The sequence below is a fragment of the Cydia amplana genome, chromosome 4, assembly GCF_948474715.1.
Source record: "Cydia amplana chromosome 4, ilCydAmpl1.1, whole genome shotgun sequence".
NCBI lineage: Eukaryota > Metazoa > Arthropoda > Insecta > Lepidoptera > Tortricidae > Cydia > Cydia amplana.
Window position 1 is genome coordinate 6,571,160 of NC_086072.1, and position 15,068 is coordinate 6,586,227.

A 15,068-nucleotide genomic window follows, 5' to 3' on the forward strand; every position below is an offset into this window, starting at 1 on the left:
TTAGCATTCCTGCATTTTTATTAACAATAACTATGAAGTTAAGTTTTCTTTTTACAAGCTTTTATTTAGTTTCACCTGTCCCGTTGTCTGTCTGTCGGTCTGTAATCAAATCTTGCAAGTTAAATCTGATCCACTTCCCGGTTTCGGATTGAGCTGAAATTTTGCATACACATGTAAGTTGGGTGACAATGCAATATTATGGTACCATCGAGTTGATCTAATGATGGAGACAGGAGGTGGCCATAGGAACTCTGTGATGAAACAACGCAACCTAATTATGTTAGGGGTTTTTAGAATTGTCTCGATGAGTATTAGTTGTCTGTCGTAAGAAAAGTATAGTCACCAATAAAATCTTGTACCAAAAATGAACTTTTTGCATTCTTTTATTGCTTTTTGCCAAACACTTATTCCTGCTAGGTACTTCTATCCTTCTATCGATGTCTTTCTTGACAATTTTGTCGATAGCTTTTTGACGTGACACGATATGGACACGATGACATCCCTAGCCAATAAAATTGAAAATTAAGAAAAATCTTGAAATTAGGCTGTGTTTTGTAATCTAATTTATATTTTCAACGAGGTAAAGATGTAATGCAATATGTGGTTGATATGTAATTATCATTAGCTTCACAAAGTACATAACATTGTAATGACGTTATCCTGTTATCAGGCCGATCTTCTTTCGAAGCTAACACGATAAGAATTGGTTACGCGTGGTTCCTTCGTGCCTCTTATCAGGTTGTTTGCCGTCTTGGCGTGAACTTCGAATGCCCTCGCCCGACCTCATAGTTCCTCGGCCGGCTTATCACGATGAATAAAATGAGACGACGGAAGGTAACAAATTCATTCTGTATCGTCGCGCGGTCTCGTTCAGTTCGCTGATACGCATTTTGTTTGAACAGTTGTCCGCTTGTAACGAGTACATACTACCATTGTTATTGTTCTCTTCGCGAGTGTTAAGTTGTACTTATAAACTAACCTAGTACTTTTTTCTTTCATCCTGCATCCAAGAGGAGGAATGCCAAGTGACTGTCGGGATTGTCTGGGAATTCGTTTTCGAATTAGCACCCTGCACCAGACTTGGAAGTGGCTGCATCAGACCATCGCCCTCCACGAGTACCTCATCGCCCTCTCAGCGTCTGCTGCCGATGCTCCTTGTGCTCAACACTAGAGTGTTCCACCAGAATTTTTGAACACAAATTTTAGTGATATAATTAGGACTATTACTACCATTAAGGTAAATCTAAGCTTATAAACTGTTCTTATCTTTTCATACAAAAAAGTGTCTATTTGTGAACTGTTGAAAATAAAATTTATAAAGCACTAAAATGGCCCAAGCAATGATGAAAAAGATGGCCGGCAGCGCCTGTGTGGTGATCGGCATCACCCGCAGGACTAGCTCCCGCAGCCTGGTGACTGCCAGCAAGACCCTGGCTGCTAAGAAGGAAAGGGAGCTTCCCGCTGAGAGGGAGGTCACAAAGTCTGTATTCATGTCTCAGTCCACTGACATCTACACTAACCTGGCTTTAGAAGACTGGATGTACCGTAACATGGACTTCTCCAAGCACCACGTGATGATGGTATGGAGGAATGAGCCCTGCGTTGTGGTCGGAAGGCACCAGAATCCTTGGCTGGAAGCTAATGTGCCCCTGCTGGCTGACAAAGAGATAGCCCTGGCTCGCCGCAACAGTGGTGGCGGTACTGTCTACCATGACCGTGGCAACCTCAATGTCACATTCTTCACTCCCCGTGAGAGATATGACAGGAAGTACAACTTGGAGCTCATCAAGAGAGCTCTCTACAGAGGCTTTGGAGTCAACTCCGTCATCAACGAGCGCCAAGACATCATTGTCAGAGATAAATACAAAGTATCCTTTTTAAATAACCACTTTCTACCATTTTAAGGCTTATTTAGCCCACCGCATAAGGTTGTTATTAATTAAATACTGTGGCTATTAATTACTAAAACAATATAATGTAGTAGTATACCATATTATGTATATTGACATAGCTGCATCCTTTGTTTCCAACTTTAATGTGGAATTATAACTGTCTTTTCCTTCTGTTACTGTATTGTTATTAACATTTAGAGAGGTTTAGTATCAATGTTTATCATTACAAAATTTAATATATTTTATATTAACAATATCTATAATCCGAAAATTTCTAGAATCTGGGATTTATTCTGAAACTTTGCAGTTTACACCCATGCTCTGTTTTTGGATGACAATGACAAATTAAATCATAAATCATAAATCATTTATTTTGCTTAAAACATGGTACAATAGATGGTCAACAGTTATAAGTGAAGCACATATTTCACCAGTAGCTGGCATGCAAAATCTACACCTACTTACAACATTTTAAATCAACAAAGCCATAACGAAAAAATATAGATAATGGAAGTAGGAATCACATAAAAATATTAAAATACATTAAACTTAATATAACTAAATATTCAGTAGTGACATATATTTTCAAAACTATAGGCACTAGTTATTTCTTTCATAGTTTACATTACTAATAGATAATATACCAATTGAAATGTATCCACAAAAAAATCCTTAATAGTAACCTAGGTTTCTGGAACCGCTGCCAAGCTCGGCCGCCTCTCAGCGTACCACCACTGCACTCTCCTAGTTGACGCCAACAAGTCTGATCTCAGCAAAGCCCTGGCCAAGCGGGAGGTGAGTCAAAGTCCACATGACTGGACCTTTACTTATTTCACCTTTGTTATTGAACTACTTCAATACAATAGAACTTGTCCTTGTAGACTTAGTAAATTTTAATTCTAGCCTTTAACTATTATTGATTTTACAAAGTTTAACAGTTACTATGCACTCAACATGCAATTGAAATCGACTTTCACTGAATATTAATATAGAATAGAATTGACTCCTAACCCCTTTTTGGTTTCCGAATGGGTTTCCGAATGAATGAATTCGGAGAATAAACTTTATGAGCAAAGCATTTAATGTTTTAACTACTTGCATGAATTCAATAGGTGCCTGCCTCTGCATTCTTATAAGATGCTAACAAGCTTGGTGCCGGCAATGTATTTGACTCACAGTAAATATACATCCCATCAAAAACATTACATGTAAAAAGGTGCAAGTCTCGCAACGCTTCTACTACAAAAAAGTTTTGAGATGTAATGTGAAACCAAGTCGGTTATTTTAATCAGTGCCAGGGGGTGTTAAAACCGTATCAATAAGATATCTTTAATTTGTAATACGTATAATGACTTGGCCATCGCACGGCTGCATAATGACATATGGATCATCGTCACCTATTAAAAATAATTCTAATTGAACATAACGCTAGCGCTAATTGCAGTTTGAGCATTACACACACATTATATATACGAGTACGGTATGTGCGATTGCCAAGTCATTATGTATTACAAATTAAAGATATCTAATTGATACGGTTTTAACACCCCCTGGCACTGATTAAAATAACCGACTTGGTCTCACATTACGTCTCAAAACTTTTTTGTAGTAGAAGCGTTGCGAAACTTGCACCTTTTTACATGTAATGTTTTTGATGGGATCTCATCTGTTTTTGTAGGCAGTCGTTCTTTTCGGGTACTCATACCCATACTATGTATACACATATCATAAGTAAACACATCTTCATTCATACTCACATCGTGCATCGTAGTGTACCTTTACTTAATATATAACAATATATAACAATAGAATATAATATAATAATATGCAAGAATATGCAATTATGATACCTATGTACTTCTACTTATACTTAAATACTATTGTATACTGACTTATAACGATGTGTTATTAATAATAAATTTCATTTCATTACCTACTATTTGTAGGAACTGCAACAGTAACTTTGTAATAGCATATATTTTTATGGGATTACAAATTTATGCAGTTCTTAGATCTTTAAAACGTGACTGATATTACAATATTTTTAGGTTTTCTATCGCTTGATAAGCTGAAAACTACTTATGTTTAAAATTTGAAGCTTGTGGGTATGCTAGAAGTACCTTAGAATTATGATGATCGTGAGTGTGTCAGTGTCGAAAATAAGGAACTTTGACGTACAATAATTCTTAAACTACAAGTTCAAATTGAATGTTTTTACACGACTGCCCAAAAAAAAGAGTGTATTGTTTTCAGCGTTCATGTTTGTATGTATATATGTATGTGAGTTTCTTTATTCCACGATAACTTCAGAATGCCTTAACCGATTTAGATGTATGATATATCATTAGAATCCTTACGTCATCCCGGGTGACATAGGCTATGTGACGTCATTACAAAATCAATGTGGCGAACTTAATACGCCATATTACGCAACCTTAAGAAAAAAATATCTTGCAAACCTATCGAGTAGGGTATCAAAATGAAGCGCTTTGAAAGACGATCAATAATATATATACAATATGAGGGTTTAAGTCCAATTTTAAGAAAGTACGAATTTACAAAATATATTAAGAAAAGCTAATCTCATAAAACCAAATATTATCCTATTGTTGGAATATTAAAAGGAAGTGGTTTGACCGCTGATCATAAAAAAAAATATTATACATAGGTATTATATTAATCATATTTTACTTGTTTTGAAACCAAGCCAGTATGTTCTAAATTGCGCTAAGGGAATAGAAAAGTGTAAATAAGTTCTTTGTAGAGAGTCTGAGATTGTAGAGTCCGTCTTCAGATACAACTCTGCAACGACTTTGACGGAACAAAGTGTGAAAGTGTCATTATAACCGTATATTTTTATACGTATTTTTTATATAAAGCCCGAGATACACTTGTAAGTTTCACTTACGTAAGTAGGGACAAAGCTATTTGTTAGAATGAGATAATGATATTCATCTCTCATTCTGTAGTATAGCTGTGTCCGTACGTAGTACGTAATAAGTTAAACTTAAGACAGATGGGCTCTTCCTGCAACTTCCCCGAGTATTCCGAAGGCCGAACTCCGCATGGGGCCGACGGTCCGAAGCGTAAGGCAGGTGCGTGCTTCCTGTAACTTCCCCAAGTATCCTAATTGCGAAGGTCGAAGGCCGAGCTTCGCGTAGGGCCGAAGGCCCGGAGCGTAAGAGAGGTGCATGCTTTCTGAAGCTTCCCCGAGTAGCTTAATTGCGAAGGCCGAAGGCCAAGCTTCGCGTAGGGCCGAAGGCCCGGACCGTAAGAAAGGTGCACGCTCTCTGAAGCATCCTCAAGTTTCTTAATTACGAAAGCCGAAGGCCCGGAGCGTAATAAAGGTGCACGCTTTCTACAGCTTCTCCAAGTATCTTAATTGCGAAGGCCGAAGGCCGAGCTTCGCGTAGGGCCGAAGGCCTGGAGCGTAAGAAAGGTGCATGCTTTCTTTAGCTTCCCCAAGTATCTTAATTGCGAAGGCCGAAGGCCGAGCTTTGCGTAGGGCGGAAGGCCCGAAGCGTAAGAATGGTGCACGCATTCTGCAGCTTCCCCAAGTTTTTTACTTGCGAAGGTCGAAGGCCGAGCTTCGCGTAGGGCCGAAGGCCCGGAGCGTAAGAAAGGTGCACGCTTTCTGCAGGTTCCCCAAGTATCTTAATTGCGAAGGCCGAAGGCCGAGCTTCGCGTGGGCCGAAGGCCCGGAGCGTAAGAAAGGTGCACGCTCTCTGCAGCTTCCTCAAGTTTCTTAATTACGAAAGCCGAAGGCCGAGCTTCGCGTAGGGCCGAAGGCCCGGAGCGTAAGAAAGCTGCACGCTTTCTGCAGCTTCCCCAAAGTATCTTAATTGCGAAGGTCGAAGGCCGAGCTTCGCGTAGAGCCAAAGGCCCGGAGCGTAAGAAAGGTGCACGCTTTCTGCAGCTTCCCCAAATTTCTTAATTGCGAAGGCCGAAGGCCGAGCTTCGCGTAGGGCCGAAGGCCTGGAGCGTAAGAAAGATGCACGCTTTCTGCAGCTTCCCCAAGTATTTTAATTGCGAAGGTCGAATGCCGAACTTCGCGCAGAAAGGTGGACGCTTTCTGCAGCTTCCCCAAGTCCCTTAATTGCGAAGGCCGAAGGCCGAGCTTCGCGTAGGGCTGAAGGCCTGGAGCGTAAGAAAGATGCACGCTTTTTGCAGCTTCCCCAAGTATCTTAATTGCGAAGGCCGAACTTCGCGTAGGGCCGAAGGCCCGGAGCGTAAGAAAGGTGCACGCTTTCTGCAGCTTCCCCTAGTATCTTAATTGCGAAGGCCGAAAGCCAACTAATAGGAAATAATTATGTAGTTGCAGAGATATTAAGCCATATATATATCACTTTTCAATACGTCTGGTTTTTGGGTCAGACCTAGTTAGGTTTTTAAGCACGTTTTATGCTAACATATCAAAGATCAACGTGAAGAAACTAAATTGTCTTAAATCATAAAAAAATGTGGTTGGTTTGTATGGTCACTATTGTCACTAAAATATATAAAATAAAATAAATTAATTAAAAATTAAAAAACACGACTGCAGTTTAAAAGCGAACTGAAAAGCTAGAAATAATTTTTGTTATGTTAGGTACTCAACTTAATGAATGTAAAATAGAATATAAGTGTTCAGTCAGGGTCATAAAGAGCAATCGGAAAAGTTTAGGCTCATTTAGGATCGTGACTGTACCTGCATATTTTATTTCGATTGCAGTCGGGGACCTTGATATATTGAAATTTTCCCATTCACAGGTCCCCGACTGCAATCGAAATAAAATATGCAGGTACAGTCACGATCCTAAATGAGCCTAAACTTTTCCGATTGCTCTTTATGACCCTGACTGAACACTTATATTCTATTTTACATTCATTAAGTTGAGTACCTAACATAACAAAAATTATTTCTAGCTTTTCAGTTCGCTTTTAAACTGCAGTCGTGTTTTTTAATTTTTAATTAATTTATTTTATTGAGAATATATCTTAAGCATGTTAAGGCCTATATATTACTGAAAATTTAGGGTTCTAGCTTCAGCCAGCACAAAATTAGAGGACGTCGAAAATTGCCTGAATCGCTTCGAGAAAAGGATGGTACGGCCGTGCCTCTTTGTTTTGCTCGACTTGGCGGGGGCACTACCGTGCCCCCAGATTATAAGATAAATAGCTTGATTCTCTGCTATAAGAAATGTTTGTATGTCCTATGTATTTTCATAATTAAAAAACTATCGGCACCTAATTTACTAGTGACTTATATAATCAACTTTGTAGTTACGTTAGTTGTTAGTGTTGTTACTATGTAGAGTTGAACATGTGGCATTGTTTTTCTTTGCCGCGCGCTGCAGAGTTTTTACATATTCAGTAATGTGAAATGTCACAATGTCAGCTTGCGCATAGGCATGATTCACGTGCGACTGTATAAAGGAATGTAAATAGGTTTCAATTGTTTGTTCTATGCAACTTTAGTACTTAACACTATCCAATAGTAGGTATATACTCCTAATGACTAATTTAGTTTCGAGACTTTCATTTTTTGTAAAGTCTAATATTTCTTTAGTAAAGTCTAATTTTACCATGTTCATTTTTCAATAATATACTTAATACTTAACAAATTGTTTAATCGTGATTATCTGGAACGGGTATAAAAACTCATGATAATGAATTGATATACCATGATATGATAAAGATAAAATAAAATAAAGATTTATGTCACATGCTTCAGATAATATAGCACAAACAATATACCTAAAAAAAAATCTATAACTACTGATAAAAATGCATTGCACTTTGCTAGCGCCATCTATTAAAGTTTCATTTATGCCTTGCTAATCTAGTAAGTCCCAGAATACCTAATTTTTGGACTTGTAATCCATAATACTTAAATTTCAATTCTTTCCATATAAAATGACATCGTGATTTAGGAGACTATTGGCAATGTGCGAAGTCGGTGGAGGGGGAAGTGGCGCTGATCGTCACAAACACAGGTAATCTTATGGAATGTCCGATATTAGTACTAGCGGCAGCCGCTTGAACTAATTTTAATCCATAAGATTTAACGTAGAAAGTGAGGGCAGCACCAGTCGTGCACGTAGCGAATATGGAGACCTTGCCGTATATCTCATCGTAAAACACTATCCATCCTTTTTCTTGACTAACCAACTCCTCCCCCAAATACATAGTCTAAGGGCATATAATTCTATTTAGCATGGCATACAGACGAACGCGACCGCTTCCGTTGCGTCGCCCGTGGCCAACCTGTCGGAGGTGAACAACCGGGTGACGGTGGACGCGCTGCAGACTGCGCTAGGCTACGAGTACATGCGGACCCCGGCGCTGAGCCTCGGCGATGGCGGGCAGAACCTGATCTCGCAGCAGCGGGGCTTCCAGTTCGTCAATCCTTCGGAAGACTGGTTTCCAGGTGAGTCCATCTTCATATTATCTAGGTAATAGTAGTGCGCGAGAAAGGATTGTTTAATTTGAAATAGTTTGAGCATGTTTTTTTAGGGTGAAATCACATCTGTCAGCATCGAGCCGCATTTTATATATGAGAAATCGCTCGTTAGTATGAAGATGCGTACGCATGCTTTCAGCTTTCCGCATGCGTATGCATCTTCATACTAATGAGCGATTTCTCATATATAAAATGCGGCTCGATGCTGACAGATGTGATTTCACCCTTAAGAGAAGCTTTGCACAGTGTTTCAGATATAAGTGGCTAAAGGCTTCGTCACACAGACGCGTTATACGGGCGGGGCGTGAGCGGGGCGCTTTTACATATAAAACGCTCACGCGCGTGTGACGTGTGACGAAGCCTTTAGCATTCCGTCGTCGCTTTTTGTAAAGAGCATGATGAAGAATAACAAAGTCCTTTGGTTTCTTTTAGGTATACGGAATGTCTTAGATACCTACTAATCACTTGGTGTAGTATCGAAGGAAGTTTAAACACAAATATTTAGTTGCCATTGCGTACATTCAGTGGCAATAGTAGAGGATGAGACTACGCGTCAAATTATCTACCAATTTTCTTTCGAATAGCTTATCAAAAAGAGATATAGCCGCGTGTGTTTGTATAGTAGAAACACTTTTTGTATGAGCATAAAAATCTATAATAGACTAGAAAATAACATTAAACAGTTGCCTTTGAAAATGTTTAAAGCAAAATTAAAAGAATGGCTCGTACAAGAGGCTTTCTATTCCATAGAGGAATACATGGCATCTTTTGACCGAGGTAGGTGACATATTATAATATAGGCCTTGACTATTATGGATGTTTAAACTTAGTTTTAGTTGTAAATTTAGTTTTTTGCATGCCAGATGCTGGTGAAATATGTGCTACTTATGTATACTATTTTCAGACCATCATTTGTACCATATATCATGCAAAATAAAGTTATTTGTATTTGTATAATAAAAAACAATTAGTGAGGCAGATACTTTAGAACTATACAGATAATGTCGCTAGTAGTAATAGTAGTAGTAGTAATGGTAGTATCGAAGTGGCTTGTGTATATACATGACTGCCCAGAAAAGAATGTGATAATAGTTTTGCCACAATAACAACCAAATATTCCTGTCGCAAATAACTTCGACAAATGTTGAGAAACGTGATCATCACAACAAGTCTTCCTTTATCTGGGCCTTGGATACTCGAGGGTCGCGACCCACACTTGTTTAAACAAATTTGTAGCCGCATAGTAACCGAACAAAAGTTGGATCACTGAATTTATTTACCAAGTTAAATTATCTACTTGATTCAAGGATTTGCCTTTTTTATCGTTCGTACGGAAGTCTTTAGTAGGTTTATTCACTATTTAAATGAATTCATCTGACCCACAGTACCTAGTGAATGAAAACATGTTATAATTAGATTGTTGTTAAGCATCGCTGTTAAGCACCTGGCAATCCTGGTATACATTTATTGACATTGTATAATGGGTCCCGTTACGCCACCGAAGGCCGCGAATCATAATCTCGTTAGAAACGGTGAAGTTTTCCAATTTTCCTTTGATAATAAATTCTTTGTACATGTTTCCTTCGAAAGAAAAAAAAATGTTTAGCAATGAAGTGAAACCACTAAAGCCCCGTCTCCATATCGCGCGGCAAACCATCGAACATTGGCCAATCGTTCGATAGCTTGCCGCGCGATTTGGAGACGGGGCTTAATCTATACATATGGGGCATTATCTATGAAAAGGGACCTTATTGTCGATGGCGCTTACGCCGCACAGCGTCGCACGGCATTGTAGTTATCTCGGAGCATCGTTAATAATGGCGTAAGCGCCATCGACAATAAGGTCCCTTTTCATATATAACGTCACATATAATTGTTCTGGTATTCTGCAGCTGTACAATTTCGCCTGTGCCTATATTGCAAAAATGACTGCACCATTGTTATTTATGATACCACATGTAGACTGCTCAAGTAAACAACGTTATCACACGCAAATAATACTTAATTGGTACCACTGTAAATACATTTATCTCTTGAATAATAATTCAAATATTTAAAATTGTGATAAGCGACATAAATACAAAGATATGATTTATATCTGTGCTACTTTTCGTAGCTTAGATAATGAGAAAAAAATATAAACTAACTTTTTTTAATGTCTTGTACATACGCAATAGTAAAACTCGCTCTTTTCCATCAAAAAAAAAAATATTGGCCTACGGCACAAAAGGTAGACTACAATTTCTGTTTTATAGTAGTTAGCAGTGGCGTGGTATTAATACTATCAAAAATACTCTAAGGCTACCTATCCGTAGTTAATTTAACGCACCTACTTTTTAGTTGATTGTAGAATAATGTGCTGAAATGTCTTGCCGATGCTTGAAATAGAAACGCCACGCCACTGGTAGTTAGGTTTTACCATAGAGAAATATAGTAAGACAAGAGTGCTCACTCCATACATCAGTTAGACTATTAATTTCAGTGTCTACATCTAGCATCGAGTAGCGGAACTATCAGTACTGCTACTTGACAATAGATGTAGCACCGACCGGAAAGTTTTATGCTGTTGAGATAAGACTTTCCGGTCGGTGCTACATCTATTGTCAAGTAGCAGTACTGATAGTTCCGCTACTCGATGCTAATCTTTTTGGTACTAAAACTGATGTTTGGAGTGAGCAATCTATGTATTTTTTTTCTCTATAGTTTTACTTTGCTTATTACATTGAAAATAATGATATTATTGCGTTGTTACAGGTCTCTCGGAAATCAGGAACGAGCTCCAAAGTTGGGACTGGTGCTTCGGACGCACTCCCGTGTTCACCGTGAGCCGCACCTTCCCAGTACCTGAAGAACTGCTAGCACCATCCAAAGTATACTCCGCGACGCAGGAGCTCTCCATCAACATGAAAGTTGAGAAAGGTCTCATTAGTGACGTGACCTTAAACATCGCGCCTGGCCTCATAGAATCCGGGTTCCACGGCGAAGCCTCTGTGATCACTCATCTCATCGGGAAACGGTTCACGAGCGAAGCCCTAACGGCGCTCCAAGACGCGATGCTCACTCGCAGGGATTCGGGCGCCAAGCTTGACGACAGGGAACAGTTCGTGGCCAAGTGCTTTGATCAGGTCGTCAATACCGTATAATGTATTAACGCGATCGTACCGGTTTACTAGACATTTTCACGAGGAAAAGTACGTTTTTCTACTCCAGCACTTAAATGTGTCAATTAAATGACTGACAGTGATATCTAAAGCAATGTCATTTGAATGCTTTGTCTATAGGCTCATAAGATGACTGCTAGCAGTCATCTTATGAGTATAATACAAATGCTTTATTTTTTTTAAAGATACAAGTTCCGATCATCTTGATTGAAACAGGTATGTTTTCATTTACAATAATAACTCTTTTTTTTTTTTGAAATAATAACTCAATTTTTTTTAAATAATAACTCTTTTTTTTTAATAATAACTCTTTTTTTTTAATAATAACTCTTTTTTTTTAACAATAACTCTTTTTTTAATAATAACTCTCTCTCTTTTTTTTTTTTTTTTTTTTTTTTTTTTTTTTTTTTTTTTTTTTTTTTTTTTTTTTTTTTGCTTCAGCTGTCATAGAAAAAGTAATGTATGCAACAGCTCATAATTGGTTCTTAAAATTCTCGGGTCTTTTTTTACAAAACTCGACTTTTTTTTTTTTTTTTTTGCTGCAGCTGTCATAGAAAAAGTAATGTATGCAACAGCTCATAATTGGTTCTTAAAATTCTCGGGTCTTTTTTTACAAAACTCGACTACGTCTCGTTTTGTAACTTCGACCCTTGAATTTTAAGAACCCTTATTATATCACTGTTGCATAAACTACTATTTGGTTACAAAGTGGAAAAATAAGTGTATCTTCTCGTGATAATGCTCTAACACGTAATCTTTTATTTACGATTTTTTATTGTATAGACAGTGTGTATAATCGTAAGTATAATTGTAAATGTACAAATATGTAGATAATATAACTTGGTCTCGTTGTTTAACTTTATGTATAGTTAAAATGTGCCTTAAATTTTCGTGTCAATCAATCTCTTCTTATTTTTTGGCTGCATGTTCTTCTAACCTCTATTCTTCTTTTGCCTTTGAACAGAATTTTGTATTCTAATTTCTTTTCTGCTTGTTCGATACGTGTTGTTATAGTTTAGTCTAATGTTTAACGCGAGACGCACTTCGCGCCGCGACAAGAATGCATCATATCATTTGTTTTAATTTAATTATTATTTCGTAACTCAATTAATCCAAGTATTCCTACTTATTGATACATTTAACGTTACTTAGCATATGTTTTATAATGTGCTTATTAACATTGTTTTCATGATTTTAATGTATGTTAACACATGTCTTACCTATAGTCTGAAAGTCGTTTCATAACCCTTATTACTTTGCCGTAAGATCTGCCCTAAACAGGGACTTTTTTGTATGGAATGGAAGTAATATTAGTTATTTTTAATTTAGTTTGTTATTTTTAATAATGTTCTGTATCTCAGGATTATAGTAAAATATATTACATGACATTATATATTTGTTTTCTTTATCACCTCGAAGCGAAGGTCGGTATGTTTATCTACTTGGTAGTCGTTGGCACGTTGGCAGGTTAAAGGTTGTCTCGCTACAATAAGTTATTGATTACGTTTAGAGGCGCAATAAGGAGCTTTTAGCGGTGGTATGGCCGCAGGCTGTGCGCGCATTATGCGACTATGGATGGATTAGTGGAAGCGTTGTCCTCGCACAATGAAAACTGGCTTGGAAGCTCCTCTCGCTTTGGAGGTGGTTGCGCCCGCGCCAGTCCGCGCTCGCACTCGGCCGCACGCGCGCGCTCGAGCGCCATATTGAATTGTGACGCGTTGTCATGACAACCACGTAAACAGATCCTTGCCGCGTGTTTTTGAACTTTAAGCTTAGTGCTGTGATTTAGTATTTGAATGCGATCAGATAGAGATCTTTTTTACACTTTGAAGTGAGTGGGTATAAACAAATATTTATTTTTAGATTAAATTAATACCTGCTTACTAACTTTTAATCCTAAGTATTCTAACTTTAGAATAAACGGGAGAGATAGCTTCCGTAAAGATAAATAATAGGCACCTGAATTTGACCTACCTAATATGAGTAAACATAAGTATGTAGGTACAATTTAATAAAGTGTAAAAAAAAATATGGATGCATATTAAAAATAAGTCCCATAGTTCTCAATTCGCTGACACTCCTGACAGCTATGGGACATATTTTTGAGTATAATGTGTGCACCCATATTTTTACACTTGACTGTAAGTACCTAAATTGATGTAGGTATTTACATTTATACCTAATTCGTACCTATAGATAATGCCTAACTAATAGATAAGATAAACCTATTTTCCATTAAGGGATCTCTTCGACCGATGAACTGATTTGGACGCGGTTTTTTCGATTTAAAAGCAATTTTCTAGCAGTGATTCTTAGACATGCATTAGACAATTTTTCGGAACTTATGAACCAACCTCCAAAAATAATTAGATTCATAATTGCATACCTATAATCGTGAGTAAACCGGACTAAATGCCTATACTTGTGGTGGAATGATATCGATCCCAGTGTGCCCTCACGAACGGCAAAGAGGATGAAACGCCGGAGTGGGTTTAGTGGGTAGGGCCAAATTCTCCCCCCCTCTCGCCAAGAGAGGGACAAGGAGCGGCGAGTCCCACACACCGTGCGTAAATGCATTCCCACTCCGACAAAAAAAAAAAAAAAGGCTTGTTTTCCCTCAAGAGCTGAAGAGGTCAGATGGCGTAGTCGCATTCGTAAAAGTAAAAACTATTGCCTTTGTAAATTTTGGGATTAGTCTGCCGAGCGGATCCCATGCTCCCAGACAGATGAAGATGAGGCTGATCTCTACCATGCTAAGAAAAATATTATTAGGGCCATTTTCTGAATAGTAAAATTAATAATTGAGATAATTTTAGAGATATATTTTCGTCCAAGTCGTTGCAGTTTGGTTGGAGTCTGCCCTTGAAAATATATTCTAATTTTTGTGTGAAATGTTTCATAGCATTTTATTAAAACGTGTACAAATTCAATATAAAATACAATTTTGCGTTAGCCCTCTCAAGCTGACCAGCTGCCGCTACGCCATCGAGTTTAAAAACAACTAAATTTGTCCAGATAATTAATAATAGGTATTTATAATTTATATTGTATGTAAGTATGTCAGTTGCTTTCGGCTTCTATACTAAAATATAGAAGCAATCTGGGTGTTGGGTATTAAAATTATCATAAAATTAAATAGTTCGTATTACATACGAATAGAGGCATATTTGAGTTTAACGTCCTTCCTTCTATATAACACTTTAAAGTTTAAACTCTCGCGTTTTGTACACATATTTAATTACACAAACGGGTCTACCGCGATATAATTTCATTGTTTTTACCTTTAATTCCGACGTTTTAGCTGAGTTGTTGAGTTAAACTAATTTTGGGTACCTATTTTAGTGGTGTTTTATTAATATCTCCGTTGACATTTGTTGGGATGTCAGTCTTTCCGTGACCACAGCTGGTGCAACTCAGCTGAAACGTCGGAACTAAAGGTAAAAACAATGAAATTACATGGCGGTAGACCCGTTTGTGTAATTAAATATTATGTCCTTCCTTCTAAACAAATTCTACAACATGGGTGCGGGAGCATACCTACCTAATATCTGTCTAAGCTATAAATACACCTAA

At 37.8% G+C, this 15,068-nt stretch overlaps 2 protein-coding genes across 4 annotated transcripts; both read left to right on the forward strand.

The window, feature by feature from the left end:
• The first annotated feature begins 487 nt into the window (after window positions 1-487).
• On the forward strand, window positions 488-1,177 carry LOC134663141 (uncharacterized). Of its 2 annotated transcripts, XM_063519485.1 has the most exons (3): window positions 488-580; window positions 671-834; window positions 1,012-1,177. In XM_063519485.1, exon 3 carries the CDS (start codon window positions 1,019-1,021, stop codon window positions 1,169-1,171), a length of 153 nt encoding a protein of 50 aa, XP_063375555.1. In that variant the 5' UTR covers window positions 488-580; window positions 671-834; window positions 1,012-1,018; the 3' UTR covers window positions 1,172-1,177. The 2 variants fall into 2 exon arrangements, with proteins under 2 accessions (XP_063375555.1, XP_063375554.1); XM_063519484.1 differs by lacking the exon at window positions 488-580 and having other exon boundaries at window positions 587-834.
• Window positions 1,178-1,325: 148 nt separating this feature from the next.
• Window positions 1,326-11,528, forward strand: LOC134663138 (lipoyl amidotransferase LIPT1, mitochondrial). Of its 2 annotated transcripts, none has more exons than XM_063519480.1 (4): window positions 1,326-1,868; window positions 2,580-2,687; window positions 8,088-8,301; window positions 11,089-11,528. In XM_063519480.1, the coding sequence occupies exons 1-4, from the start codon at window positions 1,329-1,331 to the stop codon at window positions 11,475-11,477; spliced, it is 1,251 nt and encodes a 416-aa protein (XP_063375550.1). In that variant the 5' UTR covers window positions 1,326-1,328; the 3' UTR covers window positions 11,478-11,528. The 2 variants fall into 2 exon arrangements, with proteins under 2 accessions (XP_063375550.1, XP_063375551.1); XM_063519481.1 differs by having other exon boundaries at window positions 8,100-8,301.
• Window positions 11,529-15,068: the final 3,540 nt, after the last annotated feature.

Coding starts and splice junctions, on each gene's coding strand:
- LOC134663141 (XM_063519485.1), top strand. CDS start 1,019: ATGCCAAGTGACTGTCGGGATTGTCTGGGAATTCGTTTTCGAATTAGC.
- LOC134663138 (XM_063519480.1), top strand. CDS start 1,329: ATGGCCCAAGCAATGATGAAAAAGATGGCCGGCAGCGCCTGTGTGGTG. Junction 1,869..2,579: donor TTGTCAGAGATAAATACAAA/GTATCCTTTTTA, acceptor ATAGTAACCTAG/GTTTCTGGAACCGCTGCCAA. Junction 2,688..8,087: donor AAGCCCTGGCCAAGCGGGAG/GTGAGTCAAAGT, acceptor AATTCTATTTAG/CATGGCATACAGACGAACGC.